General features: G+C 34.4%; 2 protein-coding genes across 9 annotated transcripts in view; one reads left to right on the forward strand and one right to left on the reverse strand.

The window, feature by feature from the left end:
- Nucleotides 1-1,554: 1,554 nt before the first annotated feature.
- On the forward strand, nt 1,555-13,389 carry Psf2 (DNA replication complex GINS protein PSF2-like protein). Of its 3 annotated transcripts, none has more exons than XM_076508084.1 (3): nt 1,555-1,704; nt 3,164-3,698; nt 10,894-13,389. In XM_076508084.1, coding segments are annotated over exons 1-3 (576 nt in total). In that variant the 5' UTR covers nt 1,555-1,702; the 3' UTR covers nt 10,933-13,389. The 3 variants fall into 3 exon arrangements, with proteins under 3 accessions (XP_076364199.1, XP_076364201.1, XP_076364200.1); XM_076508086.1 differs by having other exon boundaries at nt 1,567-1,611; XM_076508085.1 differs by lacking the exon at nt 1,555-1,704 and adding an exon at nt 1,755-2,022.
- A 689-nt stretch (nt 13,390-14,078) lies between these two features.
- LOC143253756 (TNF receptor-associated factor 4-like) overlaps nt 14,079-25,267 on the reverse strand; it is a 30,636-nt gene continuing 19,447 nt past the window's right edge. For 5 of the 6 annotated variants that reach the window (XM_076508080.1, XM_076508077.1, XM_076508078.1 and 2 more), the window contains 4 exons: nt 19,419-19,580; nt 17,245-17,406; nt 16,478-16,630; nt 14,079-15,395 (listed from right to left, as the gene is read on the reverse strand). In XM_076508080.1, coding sequence (XP_076364195.1) covers nt 14,781-15,395; nt 16,478-16,630; nt 17,245-17,406; nt 19,419-19,580 — 1,092 coding nt within the window. In that variant the 3' untranslated portion in view covers nt 14,079-14,780. The remainder of the gene's footprint in view (nt 15,396-16,477; nt 16,631-17,244; nt 17,407-19,418; nt 19,581-25,267) is intronic. The other variant, XM_076508083.1, reaches the window with a different exon arrangement.

The raw sequence follows: 25,267 nt of genomic DNA on the forward strand, positions 1-25,267 counted from the left end.
AATAATCTACTAAACATACATCCCTCACCTAAACACTGGCAAAGAAACCAATTCACGAATAAATAGGTCAGTTGATTAGAAGCTTTACAGTATGTTAATTGACACTGCTCTAAAACTACAGGATTTCAACTCCATATGGTAATAAAAGGTAGAAAACTGCTTCCAGTGATCAAGAAAGAAGATAAATTGAGGCAAACTACAAATGGACATAACATTCTAACAAGACAAAAGTTGTAAGTCACTCTAGACGTTGGTCTTCCCAATCCTCTCATTTGGCCACAAGAAAAATAGATAAAAGTGTCTTTATCATGTTCGTAAATACTTTTTTTTTAGTAAATATTATTAAACGTAAAAATGTTATGAATCCAATAATCTTAATCCAATCGCAGTTTTCATTTCAGAGTGAGAATAATATAAATTTTACACATAAAAGTGAAGTGCAGTTTCAATATCTATTTATTAAAGTATCTAATGGCTTTTTATTTGCATGCCAAAATTATTCTTCAATTCTAAAAAAAGAGAATTGAATTTTTCAAATATCGACAACAAAATGTGACAGCATGGCGTTCACAGATAAAACAGTAAATAAAAAGAAAGAAAAAAGACAATCACCAGAGAATCGTAGTCAGTTTGTAAAGAGTAAAATAAACACGGTTATCAGGAAATAGTAAACACGATTGTCAATACACAATTTTTGCTAAAAACACAATAAAGTGTATAATGGCTCATGTTGATTCAAATTGTTGTAAATGTGTATCTAACGACTAACCAACTTCAATATTGCTCTGACTGCTGAAGAAGGGAAGAAATACGTCTAAATTATCAGAGAAGAATCATCGTGTAGTATCTTGCAGTCTTGGGTTATTATATCAGTGATCATTCTTATAGCATTATTGTAAGAGAAGAAGATAATTTTTGGCTCGTAACAATCTGGATGGACATTTTTGTAACATCTACTGGGATATAATCAGTCCGCACCCTGTAGCGAAAGAGAGACTGGCGAAAACACTACCGACATCTAGTTTACAAGAATGTTACTAAAAAAGTTTTGTAATTTGTTCTTTGTTGGACAGATTCATTTTAATTATTTGGCACCAATGTGATATCCGGTTCATTCGTGACTTTTCAAACCAATTAAAATATAAAAATACAGCCTAAAAAAGAGTAACAAATTTGCGAATATATTTTACTTTAATATGCCAAAATCTGTATATTTATTACAATAATGGTATTATATTTGTGTATTATATTTCTCAATATTAGCAACAATGTGTAAAATATAATAAAATGATTGAATAGATTTTCGGCATAGTATTTACTACAAACAATTTATATTATTACTCTTATTTGAATTTTAAACTTAGTCTTTTTATTTAAAGTTATCACTTTTAATGGTTGCATGACGTATGATTTGTAATATTAAAACTAATTATTAATTTCCACAGATTTCTAAATATTTATTTTAAAAATTGCGTTCAATTTATTCTATCTCTACACTTTACTGTTGTGTTTTATTTATTTTCAATACCTTTTTGTAATTTTAGTGATTACCCATCTAGCGGTGAGACATGTTTGAAAGTGGCGCGAAATAAGACTAAAACTTTGTTTATGGTGAGTAAACTAGTTACGTCGTATTAAAGCATTCAGGAACTAGTTGAATTGGCGAAATATTATGTGACGTTTGACATAGTTCTTGATTACAATGTAAGTTGTTTTTTCTTTATTGATATCATTTGAAGATGAATAGTAAAACCAGAAATTAAACGAAGTGAGTTAATGTTCTTGTGTAAAGGCCAAAGTGTGGCAATTGGTGTTATATTTGTCTGGAAATGTATTCAGTTTATGTAATATAAAACGAATTGTTTAAATCCGCCATCAATTCAGCAGAATACTTCACCGTATATATGAATCGAATATTTAGTTTTCAGGGAAATTACTTGAAAAAATTCATGTTAATTAGCTAGCTAGAGCTAGTGGTAATTGTTGCACAACACCGTGGTAAAACATTAAAGAGTACTGTTTGTAAGTATCTAATGTATATATATATATATATATATATATATAAATGATGGATTTTCTTACCCCACAAGTAAATGTAGGACATTTGTTTACAACTTAAATGTCTAATTACCCATGCCTCTGTGTATTGTAGATTGTTAATGTAAATAGAAGAGAGACGTGCATTTTATATTACATTACAACACCATTACTAACAGTACCATTGGCTATTTGTGTTTGTCTAAGTTTGTTTAAAACTTGTATTAAACTCGTTATACATTATTATGTTGAGGTTTGGCATCTAATGAGATTCTTTTTGTTCTCTTTATTGTGGTAAAAATTATGCTTTGCTTTTGTTGTTGCTAGACGCCATATTTTTTCAAATTGCCATATTTGTAATTGAACTTTAGAATTGAAATGTTCATATGACTGCCTTATTTAGCAGTCCACTTAAAATTTAACTAGAGCTTAAAATTTGTTGTGACTTTTCTATGGATATTAATTCACATTATAAGACATTGCACAGGGAGAGTTGTGCAAATATACAATGTTCTGATATTAATTTTTTTTTCAATTACGTGTTATCATTTATATTTTTATAATAGTATATATAAACCTTGTTTGTGTTTTATGATGCCAAGGCACTGACATATTTTTAAAAATATTTTCCTCTTTAGGCAGCTTATTTATGGCTTGTATGATTTAGTTTGTTTACTATGTACTTATTTACAAAAATATTGATTTCAATATAAAATTTTAATTTTAGGTAATAATAAAGAACCCTTACACTGTTGTGCTTAGTGCTCTTTGATTTTTAAAAAAAATCTTGTGAGATTACTGTTCCTTGTAAGAAAGACAAAAAATACATTCAACTTCTAAAAGCCTACTCAAATTATAATAAAGTTATTTCAACTTTTATAAAACAATGATCTTAGTTTATATATTTTTATTTAAAGAAATGTTTTGATTTAAGATATTGTAGAATAATGGAACAGCTAGAAGAATTTTTATAGTCCTAATAACGCTAATGATCTACAAATATTTATCTCATTTCTAAAAGAAACACTAAATAATAATGTGTTGTTTATAATTTTTAAAATGTATTGTGGAAGATGTATTGGAATGTTACTTTGTATACCTTAAATCTGGAGTCTTTAATTTTCAGGGAGCTTGGAGTTGGTACAATGTCTCCAGCAGAAGTTGAGTTTCTTGCTGAGAAAGAACTTGTAACAGTTTTTCCTAATTTTTCTCATGGGAAAATTTATCTTATATCTGGGGATGTAGGTCCATTTGTTCCCAGTTTGCCTGTTCAAGTGCCTTTGTGGTTAGCTGTTAACTTGAAACAAAGACAGAAGTGTCGATTGCTACCTCTTCACTGGATGAACAAAGATTTTTTAGAAGAGAAGAAACAAGAAGAATATGATAGTAAATATTTTACTGTGATGCCCAGTCCACACTACAGAGAAATAACTCAGCTACTTCTAAGTACAGCTCCTATGGATATTCCTCATGCAGAGGATATTCAGACATTGATAAAAGACATTTGGGATATTCGAATGGCCAAATTACGAAGTTCCATTGATGCATTTATAAAGGGAGAAGAAACCCATGCTAAACTTGATCACCTTACTTTATTGGAAATTAATACAGTTCGCCCTCTTTTGACAAATACTTTGAATAAGCTGTACCAGTTACGTCAAGTGAGTAAACAAACACTTTGTCCTATACGTACGTGAAGCAGTTTTGCTGTTCATAAGTCACTATTGAATTCTGTATAACAATTTTCTGTTCAATAATTTAACTACTGAGATATGGTGTTGTATCTCTCATCAAAACTTGCATGTGCATGCAGCACTTGTCATAAAGCTACAAGTTTTCTTGATACATAACTACCAGATAATGACTGTTTAGAGAAAGAGTAAAATATAGCAGTAAAGATTTAGAAGCTTTCACATTCACTAATTTAAAAAACAAGTATTTTCTTCATTTTTTTTATAACCATCTAGCTCTCTTGTCAAGACCCCTTGAGGTGGATTCCTGTGTGTGGTAAGGGGATCTCCAAAAAAAGGTTCTGTGATTTCAGTTTACCTCATCTAGGATCTGAATGTTCACCCATGTGTTTGCCATGAGTGGTGACCTGTGAAGGGAAGGAGGAGAGGATCCTGGTTGGTGTGGGGTCTAACACACCACTTTGACTTGGAATTCCTATAGAGGGGCAGCCTTGGGGTGGTCTCCCAGGATTAGTTGGCTGGTCCACTTGGTCTAGGCTCATCTGAGTACCAGTGTTGGATGTTCTCAACAGGTCTTGTGGACATTGTGTCTGATGCTGGTGTTTGGGTATACTGGTCATGAAACCCTGGGGTTGCTGCAATATTGTTGTTTGGCATTGTAGGGCTTCATGGTGGCTGGGGACAGCTGGCTTTGAGATGTTCTTATTTTATTATGGATAGCCCCATTCACAAACAAAAAAATAAAACAACAGAAAAAATAGATTATTGGAAAACAATCACATATAGACAACTCTGTTATACAGTCACCATTTCAAAGTTGGACTCAACACCTTGATTTCTCATTCTGCATTTATTGTCTCAGAAATCTTTAGGGCAGATGTCCCCCTTTTTCATTCAAAAGGGATTAGAGAGGCTTGCTGGCTTCTCCAAGTCAGTAAAGAAGCTGTGCTCAGAAGACATCTTGGTCAAAATAACTTCACAACTCACCAAACTCCTCATGAGTTTGAAGAGCATTAGGAATATATTCATTAAGGTTACTCCTCATGCTACCCTAAATTCCTCAAGAGGAGTTATTGTTGAGAGAGTCTTGAAGAACATTCATGAGCCAGAGATCCTCGCTGTTTTTTTTAGCCAAGGCATTTCTGGAGTGTGCCGAATCTCCAAGACAAGGAGAGAATTATGATGCCTACTAATGTTCTGACTTTGACATTTGCATCACCACTTCCACCTGCCATGATAATGGCAGTTTATTGGAACTAAGGTATGGTCATACATTTCCAACCCTCTCAGATGTTTCCAGTATCTCTGATTTGATCATTCAAAGACATCCTGTTTTGGCTTTTTAACATGTACATGTTGTGGTGGCAAAGACTACTATGCCTACAAGTGCAAACTAGAACCACACTGCTAACTGTAGTTGTTTACACCCCTCTCTTTCACACACCTAGTCAGTCCTTTACTGCATTTTGATCTCTCAGTTTGCCCCCTTCATTATTCTTCCATTTCTCATGGAGGGTTGACAATAATCCACTAGGCAGTGATCATTTTCCTATACTTTTGAGAGAGACTGGCCATGGTGGATGCCACTCTATCCACTTGCCCCAGTGGAAGCTAGATCAGGCAGACTGGTCCACTTTCATTGCTCTTGCAGAACTTGATCCTGCCATCATCTGTCAGCCATCAATAGACGATTGTGTGGCAGCAGCAACTGACTGTATTATGCAAGCAGCTGCTCAGTGTATTCCTAAAACATCAACATGTTTTTCATTATATCCTTGTCACCGGTGGAATCCTGCCTGCCTCATGGCACAGAAGACTCAAAAACAGGCCTGGGATACTTTCTGTAGATATTCCATACTTTCAAACCGCATTGCTTTCCAGCGGGCCCGTGCACATGCTACGTGGGTAAGGCGTCAAAGCCAGAAGGAATCTTGGATTAAGTTCACAAATAGCATATCTACTACCACCAGTTCCAAGGTCATATGGGACAGGGTTCGAAAGGTCAGTGGTCACTACAATTCTGTCCCCCTCTCGATAATACTCTCTGATGGCTAAGAGGTAGCTGATGTCTGGAGCATTGCCAATACTCTAGGTGAAAGCTTTTGCTGGGTAACTAGCACTTCTGCTTGTTCCCCTACCTTCTTGGCCATCAAGACTCGGGCAGAGAGTTCACCTCTTTCCTTTTGAACTGACTGTCTCTTTGACTATATTTGTCCCTTTACACTGGTGGAACTGAAGATGGCCCTTCATCGGTCTGGCAGTTCTCTACTGGCCCTGGAATCACTTCACGTTGGTTCAAACCCTGTTCTTGCTGATATTCAAAATTGACTTGCCCATTTCTTATTAACATCTACTTCTATTTAGTTTTTCTGGATACCAGGCCATGTTGGTATTCGCAGGAACGAGCTTGCAGACACAGCAGCTAAATTTATCTTTTTTGGCACTATCTGTACTGTGCCTATTCCATTCATGGACTATGGTCCTGTATTCAAGGCTTGGCTACGTGCCAGCTGGCAGTCGACTTGGATAGAGCAATGCAAAAACAAGCTTTTCCAAATAAAACCCTATATTGGACTTTGGCCGTCTTGCTTCCATAAGGATCAGAAAGAGGAAGTTGTTCTGACTAGACTATGCATTGGTCACAGATTTTTTGACTCATCATTTTTTTTTATCTGGAACTGATGCACCAATGTGTAGTTTGTGTAACACTCAGATCACTATAAGCCACATTATACTTTCTTGCCATCATTAGGACTCTTAACTATGGCACTGTTTTAAACATGTTCTGTCCCAAGTTTATCTGTAACATTAGTGTTATTGGTGATGATAACACTGTCCACCTTGATAAAGTTTTTAGTTTTTTAACGGTCATTAATCTTTTTAATGTCATTTAAGTGTTTTATATTTCTTCATTAAACCTTTTTTGTTGTGGTTCCCTTTTAAGAGTTGCAATATCTCTAGCTTGATTTGAAATTAGAAAATGGTGAGAACATTAAATAACTCGACACCAGGACTGGAAAGGCCAACTTCAGGTGACTGACGGTGGTTCGTGTCTTCCTGGCAGGTTATGAAAGTTACCATTATGCTATAGAAAGTCTTTTACAACTTCTTTTACTCTGATTTCTCTCTTAACATTGTAGACTAGATGTCAACATTGGTTTTAATGTATTTATGTTTTTCAGTGCTGTTTTGTTTTACCTTCATTTCCTTTTATGAATTTTACTACTTTTACTTTTACCTTTTTACAGACGTTTGGCGGAGATAGCCTTGGTGCTTTGTGCCCTAAAACACTAAATCAACCAACCAACCAATCTTCTGGTTTTTTTTAAAGAGATCTGGCAGGAGTATGCTTTTTCTGTTGTCCTCTCTTTTTCCAAGTTAGAGTAGGATCTCAAGACTCCTTCAAACTGTCTTCAATTGCTTTGAGGAGTTGTCTGTAAGACCTTAGAGAGGATGGTTATTGCTCATCTTGTTTTGTTCCTTGAATCAATCAATCTTGTTGTGCCCACCCATAGTGGGTTTTGATAACACAACTTCATGGTGGATCACCTCATTAGATTTTAAACATCAATTAGGGAAGATTTTCTGAAGTAACAAATCTTGTTTCTGTTTTTTTTTTACCTTGAGAAAGCTATGTGGAGGTATGACATTTGCGAAACTTTCATACATGTGGGTTACTTGGCCATTTGTCCATTTTCATCAAAAATATTTTAATGGACTGGCTATTCCATGTTCATATGGGTTTGACTCTTTCTCACAGGTGTCACTTGGGGCTGTATCTTGAGTGTCACAGCTTTCATTATAAAGATTAATGCCACTCTGGACAACTCCCTGTAAATTTGCAAGTGGAGTCTATGCCAACAACTTCCATATCTTGTGTCAGTTGTTAAGCACGAGGTTTATTGAGCAGCAATTACAGACTGCCCTCACTCATTTACTGAAGTGGACCTCAGCAAACAGTTTTACCTTTTCTTTCTCTAAAACCATCTGCATGCACTTTTGCCACCAGTGGAGTGTTCACTCCAGTCTCAAGCTCTGTTTCCATGAGGTTATGCTTCCTGTTGTCCCAGAGGCAAAGTTCTTTGGGCTGAAACTCCTGACTTACTTTCCACACATCAAGCAGCTGTTCATCAAGTGTACAAGGGCACTGAATATCCTTTGTGTCCACTCTTCCACCTCTTGGGAATATGGTCAATATTCTATGTTCAAGATCTATCATGTCCTCATTTAGTCAAAACTAGACTATGGGTCTCTCTCTGGTCTATGGCTCTACCAGCACCTAAACTTTGAAGATGTTGAACCCCACTCACCATCTGGGGCTTTGGCTCTGCACTGGGGCTTTCCATATTGCTCCAGTCCAGTGTTTGTACACTGAGTCTCAACTAACTTTACTGTATGCTTCAAAACTTTGATCTTTATCACAGCATCTTACCTGGGGTTGTTGTTTTTTTTCCTTCAGTGGGCCATGTTTTTTCAGAATAAATGGTCCACCATCATTCTTTTTGGCCTTCGTATCCAGGTGAATTTGGGGAATTGGGTCTGTTCTTGGATGATGTTACTGTCTTCACAGATCAGCCCATCTCACCAAGACTTATTACCATCCTCAAATGTGATATTGTTTTGAGTCATCTGAAGAAGACAGATACTACAAATACAGAAGTACTGTATTTTATTTGTGAACATATTTCAAACCATCCTTCCATTCTCATTTATATGGATGGTTTGAAATCAGGTAACTCTGTGAACTTTGCCATGGTTTGTCATGATTTGGTTGTTGCACACAGGATCCCCTCTACAATTTCTTTGTTTTCTGTCAAATTGTACAATATTTATCTTGCCCTGAATCATGTAGAAGCTGTGCAATACATGAATTATATTATTTATGCTGACTTGCTTAGTTCTCTACTGGTCCTGGAATCTCTTCATGTTAGTTCTCACCCTATTATCTTTGATATTCAGAACTGAGTGGCCCATTTCTCTTTATCATCTACTTCTATCCAGTTTTCTGGATACTAGGCCTCATTGGTATTCAAGGGAACAAGCCAGCTGACACTGCAATTTAGTCTGTCTGCTCTGGTGTTATCACTGCCATGCCTGTTCCATACATGGACTGTGGTCCTGTATTCAAGGTTCCACTCCATGCCAGTTGACAGATGATTTGAAGTGAGAACATACCAAGCTTTTCCAGATCAAACCTTTTTCTGCTCTTTGGTCATCTTGCTTCTGTAAGGATTGGAAGGAGGAAGTTGTCCTAGCTAGGCTATGCATTGGTCACAGGTTTTAACTCATCATTTTCTGTTATCTAGGATTGATGCACCAGTGTGTTATCTGTGTGACACTCAAGTCACAATAGCCCACATTTTACTGTCATGCAGTCATTATGACCATGAGCGACGACACCATTTTAGACATGGGTTTACTTCTGACATTGAATAGTGTCACTGGTTTGATGACACTGTTCACCTTACAAGTGTTTTTATCTTTTGAGGACCATTGGCCTTTTTAATTTTATTTAATTTTTTACCCAATGTTGGACCACTTTTTCTTTTAACATAATTTTCATTTACACTTTACAATACCTTTGCTGTTATTTAATTTTTTTACTGGTTGTTTGGCACAGATAACCTAGTTACTTTGCACCATAAGATGCTAAACAGCAACAACTCTCCAGAGTAACTTCATTCACTAGTGATTTCTGTGAAATATTTATTGTATTTAAGATATTTTATTATATTTATGTTAAGGTACTTTTATATTTCATATTTGTACATTTATACATAGTGGTTGCAACAGCAGGGACTCGAATTCCCAGGAATTTCTAAATTGGTGATGGGCCTGTTTGGTTGCCTTGATTTCTCACCAATTCTGTGATAATTTTGATGCACTGAATTTATGATAAGATGGGAGAAATTAGCAATGATGTTTTAGCAAGTTAAGGATGAGAAAATTATATTTGAAAGTACTTGTATTTCCTTCATAAGTTTATTTACACCAAAAGTTTACTTACACTTGTGTTGTAGCATTAGTATAAATTTAAAAATTTTATATTAACTTCAGTGTTACCTTTGAGAAAATAAGGAAACCCGTTTTTATTTATCATTGACCAAAAATGTTATATTTTGAATATCCAAATAATTTTTACTTGTTTTATATTCAAGGTGTTTATCTTTGTACTTTTCACTTTTCATACATTTTATTTAAATAATTATGTAACCTAATCAGAAACAATCAACCTTCCATGATCAGAAGTTTAAATGAGGTTTAGGGACAAACATGCACACTAAATTAAAGTTTAAATACAAAAACGAAACATAACTGAAAGACAGTTCTTATCATTCAGATGTTTATTTAGCCTTCTTCCAAACTTCCTTAGATTTACTGTATTGATCACATCTGAAGACAATTCATTCCAGAGGTTAACCACCCTGTAAGAAAAATCAAACTAAGCTGAAGGTAACTTCTACCCTGCCAAATGTATATTTCTTTCCCTTTGTTTTACAATTTTTATCATTACATACAAATATATCATAGTTTACTTAATAGTTTAAAACACATCACTGAGATCCCCTCTAACTTCTCTTTTTGTCTTTTCAAGAAAGAAAATTTTGGAGATGTTAACCTGTCCTCATGTAACAACATTTTCATCTCTGTACCATTCTTGGAGCTCTCCTCTGAAATCTTTTCAACAATTCAATGCCCTTCCTGAAGTGAAGAGTTCAAGACTAAGCAAATTACTCCAAATAAGGCCTAACCAGTGGCCTGCACAACAAAATTATAACGTTTTAGTTTTGTATTTAATATTTTTATAGTTCTCAAATCTCATTTTCCCTACTTTTAAAGGCCATTGCACAATGTATTACAGGCCACTCTGTGAGTGCAAGTATCTGATTTATTAGGGAAGAGAAATATTTCTGTACAGTTCAAAAGGATTTAACATAACAAATTCTATAATTATAAGCAAGAAAAATGTATTGGTTAATTATCTCATTTCTCTAGCATATTACAAATGTGTCCTGCAATTAGCAAGTCCCTTGAGCCTTTATAATCAGATCCTTATTTCTGACCCTGATGTAGACTTGTATTTTGAGTATGAAAGGAAGAGCTACATATAAATAGGTAAATAACATTATTTTCCTTTTAATAATTGAATTCGTTTTTTTTCTAGGTTTCTTCATTTGGCACATCAGAGAGTCAAGAGTGGTAGCAGCTGTCAGCAAGATATTTCTTATAATACAACAAAAAAAATGTCTTAGTCTTTGGTAGATTGTTTGGTTGGATATGTATAAGGTGGTTTATAAATTGATGATAACTACCTTCAGACATTACCATGTTTAGCATGCCACAGTTATAGTTCTGGCTTATAACTTGAATATTCAGGTCAGTTTATTGGATGCTACAATGTGCCAGAATTCCCAATCATTTTTGTATATACAGTACCTGATACAATTTGTTTTTTTCTCTCTCTTTTGTTTAATAGACATATAATTGTTTATGATAAGTAACCCACCTGGTGCATCACAGCTGACCAAGGTTGAAACTATAAATATACTAATAGTCTTGTGAATATTGTAGGCAATTTTTTTTGTTTTAAATAGTTACTGCATAATTGATTTATCCGTTAACACTTGTCATCAAGAGTTAACAATACCCATATTTCAAAGGGATATACTAATTAGTATTTAGAATGGGCTGTAGATTCTGTCTGTTTACTTCTGCTTTTCTAAGAGAGAACCTTCCATTAGCAAATCTAGTTTAAAAACTTGTAATCAAGGTTCTCAGGTGTTTATCTTTCTTATATAAAAGTATGAATACTATTAAGAAAGGTTTAAATTGCTCTGATAGGAGTTGTAGTTTGTAGAATTTTACATGTGCTGTTCTCTATACATTAAAATACTTAATATATTTGCAAACTTTTGGTCCTCTTATAGGTGCCTTTCTGGGGCAACAATATTGCCTTAAAAATAAAGATTTTAGAGCTGAAGAGCTCACAATTAGTAGAAAAGTATTTTAATAAAGAGAATCCCCATATAATCCTGCATATTAATTTACGAGTCTTAAACAAATGTAGTAGCAACAATTTTATTTTTCATCTAAAATTGATAGTAACATACATATATATGTGGTTTGGAACCATTTTTTATTATTGTAGGAACTTTTAATAACATTTCATGTATTATTATTATTATTATTGGCTTGTAGCAGACACATGGTTTACATTTGTTTTGTAGGAAGAGAAATTATGAAAATCAGGTAACAGGTATTACACTATGTAACAAAATTTTTACTTTTTCTTGTTCCTGGACAGAAAGTGTTATTTCCTAATTGCTTATGCCTCAAGTAAATGGAAAAAGACCTATATTTTCTCTTCAAACTTTGCTTTTGTGACCTGGGAGCGTATAACAAAAACATGATGGGAGACTATATTTGGGGCTGAAACGTGAAAGTGATTTACATTACAGTTGCAAACCTCGAAAAACTACTCCCTTCTAAACATTCTTGTTCGACTTTAGTTTGTTTTTGAATTTTGCCCTAAGCTACTCGAGGGCTATGTGTGCTAGCCGTCCCTAATTTAGCAGTGTAAGACTAGAGGGAAGGCAGCTAGTAATCACCACCCACTGCCAACTCTTGGACTACTCTTTACCAATGAATAGTGGGATTGACCATAACATTATAACACCCCCCATGGCTGAAAGGGGCGAGCATGTTTGGCATGATGGGGGTGCGAACCTGCCACCCTCAGCTTACGAGAGTGCATGCCTTAACATGCTTGGCCATGCCAGGCCAATATAACTTTAGTATAAATACATGTAAATTGTGATTGATATGTTTTATTCAGAGTTTATGTAAATGAAAATGTGCAAATTTGCCCCTTTTTACATAGAAACTAGGTTAATTTCTAAATTTCCTTATCCAGGTCACAAAAGCATAGTTTGAAGGGAATAATGGCCATTTTCTGTACTTTTGCAATTGCGAAATAACACATACTATTCAGGAACAAAATTTGTGTTGCATAGTGTTATCAACAGAAGGGTTTATTAAATCTTTTGCCATGTTATCTATCAAGGCACCTACAATTATCCCTAACATTTCACTCTTTTACTTATTAATAACAGTGCAATAGCAATTCATTCTTCATTACAAATCCTAATAGTTAATAACAAATTTGTTATTAAGTATATTTATTGCTTGAAATTCGTGGTTAATTGCTGCAAAGTACTTTTTTCTTAAATTACCACATTGACTTCAAAATAACCAATCTCAATTCATAAATTGTAATATAAATAACTTTCATAAAGACTACAGCAGCAACCAGTCACTGCAAGTACGTACATAACTCTCTTAAAAGTTATTGAACTTTTTTTTTCTGAAGTAAAATTACATACAAAATGTTTATTAAGCGAACTTGCTGTATTGAGTGACAGCTTTAAGGACTGGAGTTTTGTTTTAGCTTTATTAAATTAATAACTAACAGAAATAAAAGTATTAAACTGAATGAAGGTTTTTTCCTGCCCCTTACAACTGAAAGTAATTGTTTTTTTCTCAAGTTTCTATGTAACAGATTTAAAATTCATGTGGCATTATTTGTATTATGCTGCTGCAGTCTACAGCAAAATCCATGACCTGCCTTATCAATGATAATGGTAATAAATTTAGTTAAAGCAGATCTGTGTAAATTCTGATTAATTATTATGAACCAATGTGTACTATTAAAATTCAATTCTAAAAACTTCATAGATGTAGAAATGTTTACAACTTGGGCAGTACTTTATGTAACACAGACCATTCAGGTGTAGCCTTATCTAATTTTGAATTAATAACCAGATGGGTCGATTCCCTGGGAGCTTTGACCTGGAGAATGGGATTGACTGTTATTCCTCTGAACACCACAGCTGCGAGTGCAATGAGTGTGTTGTAGTATTTTAATACAAACTTTGAACATTCCAACTTAAAGTCCAGTTTGTTGATCACTAGCCCACCTCAATTTTAATTTTTCATTCTTAGAAACTTTGGATCTTACAGAATCTAATTAACTTGTTTAGCTGCTCAAGTTGAGAAATTTTGTACCAAACTACAACAGAACATATGCATACAAAGTTTACACTGGGTGTACTTTTGCAAGTTCATAAAAAGCAAGTGTGGATATGAGTTCTGCAGTTAGCTGCAATTCTGTTTAGATTCTAAGAGTTATTATATTCACTCTTAAAATATTCCAGAAATGCAAAGGTTATTGCTATTTACAAGCATTTACTTTTGTTTATTACATAAGTAATAATATAACAATACCAGTACTGATCCACAGAACAACTTAAACTATGAGCTAAGATCTAATCATAATGACACATGCAAACAATGAAAGTGAATTAGTTTTAATTTTTTTCACTCACTATATACAAAACATCTACATCACTGACTGAGGATTTTGTTGTGAGCACAGTAGTAGTAGTAGTAACATCACTTCAACCATTTTGAGCATGTTCTATATTTTACAAATACATTGAGATACAAGAAAGTATTTTGGTTCCAACTTGAAACATACAAAGTACATTTGTTTTGTGTTTTTGTAACAGTAAATTCATGAATCAGTCATGTGATTGTATCAGAAGTTAACCATTTTATCCCCTTTGATTAACAGTAGTTTTATTCTTAGTTTTGGTGGTTCTAAAACAATACAGGTCTTTAAAAATTACCTGTTGACTCAGTAATGTTACTTAAAAAAAGTTGTTTTTGAACAACTGAGAGCTGAGCTCCTTCGAGTAATGTGCGAAATTGTTTATCACAAATAAGTCTCAAATAACAAAGTAAATGGGTTGCAACAAACTTTTTTGTATAGTATTAAAAATATTCAAATTTTGAATTTATCTTACTTGTAGATACTTTTGTGTAGCTGAATGATGTCCAGTAGGCAGTCACACAAGTATCATACATATGTAAAAATAAAAACTAGCCTCTTACTGGTTATAATTTGAGAAAAGAAGATTTATAATTAGATTTTTTAATGCACATGTGTGCAAGTATAAATTTAGTTTGAAATATTATCCTGTATGCACATATTTATACAGCAATTATTTTACTTGGATCTACCCTGATTTTGATATAAATTGTGTTGTCCTTTATATAGTTTCTCTTTCTCAACATTTCATGAGAAACAAAACAAGGAAAACCAAAACCTAAGGCATTAGGTTCCTTGCTGGGACGTTGAAAGTTTTCCCATGAGGGGTCAGGGACAAAACTTTCCACAATGTTAGTAGCTTTGGCTGGTGAACTGATCTGGTCATATAGTGTGAATGACACTGTATGTGAAAAAGGCCAGGGAAGCAGGGGGTCATACTCTCCTGGCAGAATTTTAATGTATACTGAAAGATGGCCACCTTCCCCAGCACCGTTACCATTAGGAAAAAGGGTAGCCATTAATTTGTAGCCATATTGACTTGTGTAGAAGGGTGAACTGGAAAGCTCATAGCTTTCTTTAGTCTTGGCCTCTGCTAGTTTTTGGGAATAATCTGTGATACGCCAAACCAGGACACCAGATGTATTTACTGCAAGGTTACCAAGAGCACTACACAGGTTCGAGATTTGATGTTGCTGTTGAGAAACTACACCACACATCAGCAATAAGTGTGCATTTCCTGCTGTTTCCATGTGCTGTTCCATGGCAAATCTAGGACCCTAGGGAGAAAAACAAACAAAAACATGCTAGTTTAATTATGCCTTTGAAATAAAGAAAATTCAACTTTACATAGGTTTATAGTAATATCAGTTACAACCCATCACAGATGGAAATTATGACCTGAGATATTACAGTTTAAATGAAGACTTACATGTTTAAAAGACAAACTATTAAATGGGCCAAAATAACTTAGCTGCATAATGTGTGTGTGTGTGTGTGTGTGTGTGTACACAAATTGAGAAAGTACAATGATATATTCCACTAGTAACATAGTTTATCTTAACACTTTTAGTGCATACAAGCTTTCACCTTTATTAACTATACACTATGAAATTTTCAAAGTAACGTTACATAACTTAATGTATTTTGAGGAAAAAATCAGAACCATAAAGCACAGGCACTCTCCATCTTTCACTTCAGACGAAAATTCTTTCAGATTTTCTTTCATTACTAATGTGTTAAAGGTTGGATGATTTTTCTTTTTGCAAAACTACTTTCAATCCTAAACCAAAAATTTAAGAATCTTAACCTTTTAGGAGTTCAAAATAAAACAATTTGTATTATCATCTCCTATAAACACAAATTATTTCATAACTAAAAGCCAACAACGACAATGTGATTAACAAGTTAATCCAAAATATTGAAAACAAAACTTTCGTAGTATTTTTCCACGTTACTTTGCAAGTAACAGCAAGTCAATCTCTCCATGATTACGTACACTGAACTAACCAATAGGCAGTTGGCTCTCAAGGGAAACAGGGCACGTACTTATGACACTTCTATTATAAAGGCCCTTCTGCTACCTGTACCCACAGTAAATGAACAAGTCATAAACAAAGGAATTTGATCGAATTTACAAGCAGAACTGTCAACTCCTTTTTTTTCATTAAACTGTAATTTTCTAAAAGCCAATGTTGGTGGCTCAAAAACCACGCTATTCCTTGGCCATTGGAGAGTACAGTACACAAGAATTTCGAAGCATGTTGATTTCCCCAGGATATTTATTTAAGGTTACAGAAATACCTTAGCTTGTATAGTTAGGAAGTTACAGAAAATTCCATGTAAATATACTTCCTCTCACCTTGAACTTGCAGCCCACCTCTTTAAAGCCACAGCACATTATAAGTGATGGACATTCTTTTAGATGAGACTCAAGATTTTCCCTGGCAATTTTTGATGAATCACATCGATTAGGGCACGAGACTAGATATCTTGGACATTTAGACGAGTGAAGCTACAACGACAAAAAATGATAATGTAGGGGTGTATTTATTTCTCATATACCGATTTTATCTAGAATATGATGGAATTTTATAAAATCTACAAAATGAAACACAGATAATATATTGAGAGTTCTGCCTATCCTACGACTCTTTAGTATTGTTTGGGAAAGGAGAACAAGTAAAAAAAGAGGCTCCATATATTAATGACCAATTCATAAATTATGGTTATATGTTATTCACGGATTCTTTCTTCACTGAATTGCACGTTTTGTTTGGTTAAAGGAGGAAAAATATCTTGCAGAAATAAACAGTTGGCCGCTGGATAATAATTACGACATCTGGAAAGCTCACAAATGAAATTATTTTAAATATCGAGAAAAGTTCGTGTATATTTCTAGATAATGAGAAACACTGTTACTCTACCACATAGTAGTATTTGAAATCATACTAAAATAAGAACAATTTACAGGCATAATGAAAAAATACGCGCTACTTGTTTCGATAAAACATTCGTCTGGCGCCTGTAGAATTTTTTTCCCCTTATTATACTTACAAATTGGTCATGCAAGTATGCTAGCGTAATATGCACACGGTATGGAAAAATAAATATGTTAATAAGATATACCTGTAAGGTATCGTAGACAAACTCCTTATTACAAAACCGGCAGGCGATAAGTCGTTTGGTACATTCTTTCTGTCGGTGCGTGCTAATGAATCGTCGTTGTATCTTACACCCACATTTGTTCTCGCAGTGAATAGGTTCATACCGACACGTAGTCATGTGATCCTTTTCCGAAAATAGAAATCGGCTAATTAGAATAATGTATCAAAGCATAATAGCCTTGAGACAGTTTTGTATAAGACAAGGATCTGCATATTTAACCAATTATACGTCACGTCTAAATATATCACAAAAAATATTCAGAAATATAAAATAAGGTATATCATTATTATCAAACGTATTTACAGACACTTTTAAAATGGGGTTTAGGTTAATTTTAAAATTTGTATGAAATTCTTTTGCAGGCTAAAGTCTTATGGAAAGTTATTAAAATAGCTGTCTGCGCATTGCCATTCCTAATTTTGAACTGGAAGGCAACCATTGAGTAGGTTTCACTGTCAAATTCTTGAACTATTTGTCTGATCAAATTGAAGGATTTTTACCTTTATTCTTACAGCGCCCCCACAGCACCAAAGCGAGATTTTGTAATAATCGGTCGTGAAAGTACAAATACAGCAATGAAAATAGCCAGTCAGTTCCAACTTAATGTCTAATGCTAATAGGTTTCTAGCTCTAAAATGCTAAAGATTTACAAGGCCTTAGGAAAATAAAACAACAAACACTTGAAGCGTACTAATAAAAAAAATCAATAATTTGATAATCTTTTTAGTATTATTTCTCAAAAATTTATAGAGATCTATAAATTGTGGTTCAAAATAAACCAGAACATGGACTGCAAATCTGAGGAGAGTTTATGTTTCCAAACTAGGTGCCCTCGATAACGCGTTCCTGACTTTCGGGCCGTGTGTACATTTACATAAATTGCGATCAAATCTCACCCACAATTTATTATCCATACCTGCCATTACGAAATACATTTATATTTCAAGTGGGTTTCTCGTCATCAAAAATCACTCACTATTTGGTCTTAAAAGAGGAGCCATAGAATTGACTATCCTTTCTTTGGCATATCAATCCTAAATTAGGGATGCAGATAGCCCCTATTGTCACTCGCCTTATGAAAAATGTCTTTATAAATAAAGAACTTTTGCGACCATGGATATTCGCATAAATTTTTATATGGAAGGGAGCAAAGTGGTGTGAAATTGTAAATTGAATTAAAACAGTTTCATGTATATATGCTAAATGAATAAACAGATAATAAATTTTCTCATTTTCCAAATGAAGTAATGAGTATTTAATTTGATACACATTCATTGACACTACTTTGTGCTATTGTGTCTTTCTGTGCTTAAACCAATTAGCCCATTGGATCGTCTTGTATCAAGTATAAAACAAATTCAAAGATACTTAAGATCACTTTTTAACAACTTGAACTTTTTGTTGAAACTGGTTTTATTACAGACAGACAGTGATCATTTCAGGTATTTTCAACTTCTGCTGAAAGGTAAGTTTTCATTTCATTCTGTACCATCGAGTAGCCGACAACTTTGATAACAGCAGAAGCATTTCGGTCCTAGGAGCTTCAATGAACTTGCCATATACTACCGGGATTAGTAAAAATGCTTGTATCTTTATCGCCGCCCTAACAAGGTCTAGTGGCGATAGCATTCGACCCCTAATCTCATGATTGTGGGTTCGAATTCCCGTTTACGCAGAACATGCTCAGCCTTTCACCTTACTATAAATTTGGCAGTTAATTCACCTATTCGCTAATGAAAAAAAAAAAAAAGTACCTCGTGCGTTGATAGTGGTTTGTATTGATTAGCTGCCTTCCTCTAGTCTATCACTCCTAAACTGAATAAAGATTGTTTTGAATTTCGCGCAAAGGGATATAAAAGCTAACTTTTATAAGTAATATGCTAATGAGACACTGTCCGACTTGTTGGATGACAACCACTTATAGTGTAAGCACGTGATTGCACCTTGCACAACAGTTCATTTTCGTTAAGTAGATGAGGGCGCTTTCCAATAATATTTGCATTTTTATTCATATATTTCCTTTTTCCAACACTGTATATAAACCTACATCTCCCAGATCACAATAAAGAGGCTAATAAATACGCTTCCAGTAATTAATTTTCTTCACTCAAACACACAGTAATTTAAACACCAACCTCAAATACTTCCGCCGTTACTTCTCGCTCACACAGCTCACACTTGAGCCTCCTATTGGGACAGGTGTACATTAAATGGTCATCCATCATTAGTTTTGGAATCATGGCACCACATTGGCTTGTACAAGGAATTGCGTCATATTTACACGTGTTTAAATGACCCTGGTGTTTGAAAAAAAAAAAATAATAATAATAACAACCCTTTCGATCCAAAGATGACAAGAAAATAACTGAAACACGTACTTTGTTTTCCCGAAGTCTTAAAAATTATTATTTGTATGGCATTAACTTTCTCAACTCTTTATACATTTAAAAAATTGTGAATTACATATTGTAAAGTATTTACATTTAAACAGGTGTTTTATCCATAAAATTTCACCCTTAAATGCTCGCAAATTATGGAGATTAAAAATTCAGTTAAAAACTGGAACTCTTAAGAAAAAGTATAAACAGTAAAGACATCTGAAAAACTTTTGAAGGTACGTGTAATTAAATAAACTGAAACAACAGTAGAACACACGCGCGCGCAATAATCAAACAGAATACAATTGAATATTTATTATTACACTGACCATTACCTCGTTTTAATTGAATGAGTGAATAAGAAAATTCCGAAAGTACAACATACATGACATAATAGTGTACATCCTTAAAGATTTTCTTAGCCTCATTTATGTCTCATTACTCTCACCCAAGGTTAATTCAAAAGTAAATTTAAATTACATTAACTGACGGCATTAGTTTGAGGGGGAGAAAAGACATTTCAGAGAGAACGATCCCTGCATTTTTCTTTTTAATGAAAACAAACTGAGGCAACTACAAAGTTATTACTGTACCGAGGCAATCCAAAGGCTTAAAAATATTCTTTACTAGTAAGATACAAAAATTCGCATTACAGGTTGAAACTTATTTTTAAGATTTTTTAAAAACTGATTTCACTTCAGAAAATATTCACAAAACGACGATAGTATCTGTTAAAGGTTCTGCAAGTTTGGCCTTTTAATAAAAGGCTCAATAAAACGTGTTCCTTATTAGTTCTTTTTGCTCAACAAAGTTTTATCTTTCTCTCTCCTCCCTTCTCATCCTGCAAAAGCGTTTATATATCTTTTGCAAACAGTCTTGGACTACAAAAGTGAGATACATAGTAAATCGATATCAGCTGTGCAGCCATTCACTTCTCAGCAAAAACAACTAGATTGCCAGGGTATAACGTGTTATTACCCATTAGTTAAAGAGTATCAGCGGCATCTTGTGTCTTGTACCCAAATTAATAGCTCCTAGCGGTCCAAGTTACGATTAAGCAGTTTTGCGCACTAAAAACTGTTATTTTTGCTTTCTCTGATGTGTGCATTTTAAAATCAAATCACTTGTTATCTTATACGTTTCGCTGAAAATCATTACTATACAAAGAATCAATGTTTAAATTTAAACCTCACGAGTCTCTCGTAATGTCTCATCGTCCATTTCTGAATCGCTTCGAAAGGGTTGCATATACAATGAAAATTACAGCGAAGCTCGCGGCCGAAAGTCAGATTAAAATTTAACACTAGCAACGACTTTGCTATTAAATTGTGTAAAAAACAAAACAAAAAAAAACTTAAGGCTATTTCTATAAATATGGATTTTGATATATAAAAACTAGAAAACGCTGACGGTATTACTAAAAACAATTAAATAATTTTATAGAAAATTGTGTGTAACAATAACTTCAAGTCGCTTTATATTATCTTTCTTTCCTTTACAATTATTTTTATTTCAATGACTATAAAATACAGATACAACTTCATATGTCAAAAACTTGTGCGTGTTCTTCATAACTGTTTAGTTTTCCAATAAAACAGTTTTGAATTATACTGTGTATTAGCCTGTGGAAAATTACAATACAAGAAGGCAGTCTTTACGACGAAGAGCTTTAGGTACGTCTTTTAACTCAGTGCAAGACTAGATGGAAAGCAGCTAGTCATCACCACCCACCGCCAACTCTTGGGCTACTCTTTTACCAACAAATAGTGTGATTGATTGTAAGATTATAATACCCCTACGGCCGAAAGGGCATATATACGAAAACAATCAGTAACTAGTTTCAGTCAAACAGTAGATCAAAATTTTCTGTCTTAACCAATTCCAAATGTTACGACAACCAAACACAAATTAACCAATGTGCACTTGGTGTAGTTGCACAAAGCTCCCAGCTCTAAAGATCCCCCCGACCACTTGAAAAAATATATCTTTCTAGAAATAGGCGTATACGACGATCATAATGGGCCTAAAATAACAATATACCGAATCGTTATTCACTCAGTAGCGGATTAACGGGAGGACAGATAAGGCTGCTTCCCAGGGACCCCGAGACAATAAGGAGGGGTGGAGTTCAAGATAAATTATGCAGAGTTATTACAGATTAGCACACTGCAGCTTACTGTATGCGTCATATATGTATAAAATACGACAATATTTATTCAGCTACGGAGGAAATAATTATTTGTAATTGTCTTTTGCCTAGTTTTCTTTACATACAGTGATAAGAAGAAAAAAAAAAACATTAGTAGCGCAACCTATATGAGTGAGGCAACATAAGTTTAATACTTTATTCGGTGTGGTTCCGATAAAGGTAGACCAAACTTCAACTCGTTGCTGAAAAAAGTCTTACTTAGGCTAACTTGACACTGTTTAAACGCGGTGGGAAGTTTCAGGTAGTGGTTGTTAAAAGAGATAAAGATGTTGAGGGTAAAATCACCAAGAAGTTAGCTATGGATATAACTTCTTGATAGTTTTTACCTTCAACATTTTCCTTTTATTGTTAAACTAAGTTTAGTCAAGATTAAGTTAATTAGCCTATACCTGACGTGACGTTTAGACTCAGAAATGAAGAGCCTTCGCTTTTTTTGCCTAAAAAACATTCTAGGTTGTGGACCTTGAAAGTCTGTCTTATAGCAGTTTTAGTTCATACACAGAAATGTGACTGAAAAAAAAGGGGGTTAAATTAATGTATAATAATAAAATATTCCTTTTTCATTAATGTGTTGTAAAAAAAGTTTTGGAAAAAAAAGTTTTGTTTTTAAATTGGGAAAGTTATGAGTAAATACTTTCTTCGAAAGAGGCTTAAGTTGTTAAAATAGGATTAATAATTACAAATGTGCATAATCTGTAGATCAAGTTGTTTGTTTAACTACGATGTAACGCTTGTTAAAAAAAAACAAATTATCAATTGCCGCAATACTTAAAATTATTTTATTTTAGGTAGGTTGACTGATTATTTGGAATTATGCACAAAGCTAAACAATGGACTATCTGTGCTCTGCCCACCCCAGTATCGAAACCCGATTTTTAGCAGTACGAGTCCGCAGACATTTCACTGTGACAATGAAAGGTGGATTTTGGGGTAGGATTAAATTAATACGGGACTTTGCCTTTTTATTAGCTATAGTTTAGTTCGCTAACAATATTAAGCGTGAGGCGCGCGCATACCCAATTTTAATATTATTTTTCAGCGTGTCTACAAGCCTATCCTCAAACTGAAATTCATATAGGCAGGTTTAGAGTAAATTAAATCTCCAAAACCTTGAGTGTTCAAATACACCAATCGAAAGAGTGACTTCCGAGTCCAAATCTGTAATTAGATCAAAAATCGATCAAGAGATGATGGAATTTAAAAAAAAAATGTATTTGGATAAACAACAACAACACTCACAGCAATTCTATAAGCCACTATACCGTGGTTACTACTCTGCATGTAGGGAAGGGGCATATATTCATTGCCCCAAGCGCCGACCCCGAGATGTCTTAATCCGTTAGTGTATTCATTCATTTATTTTATAACAATGACAATCACGTTTGTCTTGTATGTTAGTTAAACGGGACAGGGTACAAGATTTTTAGAATTATATTCGACATTACATTATTTGAGTAACAAAAACTCTGCATTGTCAATGATGTTCGTGTATTTTCTGATAAAAGACGTAAATCTTTCTTAATTATTATTATTATAGAGGGCTCTTCCGATATTTAAAGGCTGTATACATCACATACTCAGTCAAGTTTAAGGAAGGAATATTTTTCGTAGCGCACTAGGTCTCAAAAGTCTTCAATCCTACACGTATAAAAGTTTTCCCCAAACACTCTTGCCAACCAGCACCCACAGTCAGACACATTACATTCCCCTTTCACGATTAGAGGAGCGTTGAAATACAAGAAAAACAAAACACATTAAAAACAAATACCTAATTATGATATATATTATCAATTTTAGGGCATGTTGTTAACTATTTGTTCAAAGCATTAAAAATATATAGTAGCACTAATCTTGGCACAAGCGAATTTCTTTTCGTGTTATACTTCCTTGTGTATTTGTTGTTAAGCGCAAAACTGCACAATAGACTATCTGTGCTCTACCCTACCTCGTTATAAGCCCTCAAGTTCACCTCTGGGCACAGTAGGAAATTACCATATCGTAGAAGTTTACAATTCAGAGCTATGTTTGATACTTAAATTTCCATACAGTTTTTCAAACTTTTTTTCTTCTAAACTTTATGCACCAACTAGCTTACGGGTCCATGCGTTTGTTGTTTTAATTATTACAGGTTCTCTAATAAAAGAGGATTTGTTTGGGTTTCAGCACTAAGTACACAATAGGCTCTCTTCGTTCTGTATATTGTGGGAAATTGAATCCAGGGTTTTACTATTGTAAATTCGAAAACGGGGGCGGTGCATACAAGCGGTTTGGGAAAGCTTAGACTCTATACATAAACTGCCCCCCCATTATTCTCACCACTCTAAAATATTATACAGTACATGAAGAGGGATAGAAAGAATACATGAGTTACTCTTAGAGCCTGAACCAATTCTTCAGAATTGTACAACCCACTCACGTGACTCAAACGATTCCTCCTCGCTTACGTTCGGAAACTTACCACTGAACTACGGAGACTAACCCTACAAATAATAAAAACAAATATGTCAATATTATAGTTTACTTATTATCACTTCTGCTCTTGTGGATTATACACAAGTTAGTTCACCCCTACTTTTAGTTAGTCCCAAATGGTATAATTGGTGAAAAAATTAAAAATACCGTATACAACACATGGACCCCACCAGTGATGAACAGTATAAAAACAGGACAATAATTTGAAGGTGGGGCCGTAAAAAAAAGGCAAGGCCAATCGAGCTATGGCCTGATCATTTTTTCATGGCGTGTCCTAAGAGATTGGTGGTTAGAATAGTTTTCACAGATCTGTTGGATAAAGATGTTATACAGTGGCCTGAATACTCCTAAAGCAGGGGTGTGCAACAGGCGGCCCGCGGGCCACAACCCGGCCCGCCAAGCCATTTAGTGTGGCCCTAGTTGTTGTAATCTAACCATGTGGCCTGATCTGTAATCCAACGCAAATGGAATATTTTTAAAAGCATCGATCCTACGGGATTCCCAGGCTTCGACTCGACAAACTTCTAAAATTATCTTTGCTAGAGAGGAGCAGGCCGAATTCGATTGGTCGGCCTCCTTAGGGCATGAATAGGTGACGTGCACTAGCACTATTGTCTACGACTCAACGTCATGTCCTGAACCTCGCCTTCGCCCGCTGGCGACAATTTTCCCTAACCTCTGCTGTCCGTCATTCATTATTGGTGAAAATTTTATTACCTTTTACAGTTACTACAAGAGATTGAAGGTAAATTGATTATTATTTAGCATATTGTTGTGACTTTACTGAATTTATTAAAATTTTTGCTTTCAGATGCATCTGATTCTATGTACAGTGTGACCTCGTTATTCGCGGGGTTACGTTCTTTACCCTCCGCGAATAGCGAAAACCGCGAATATTGGATGCAGTTTTAAAACGTATATGTAT

This window comes from Tachypleus tridentatus, chromosome 6 (assembly GCF_004210375.1).
Source record: "Tachypleus tridentatus isolate NWPU-2018 chromosome 6, ASM421037v1, whole genome shotgun sequence".
Lineage (NCBI taxonomy): Eukaryota > Metazoa > Arthropoda > Merostomata > Xiphosura > Limulidae > Tachypleus > Tachypleus tridentatus.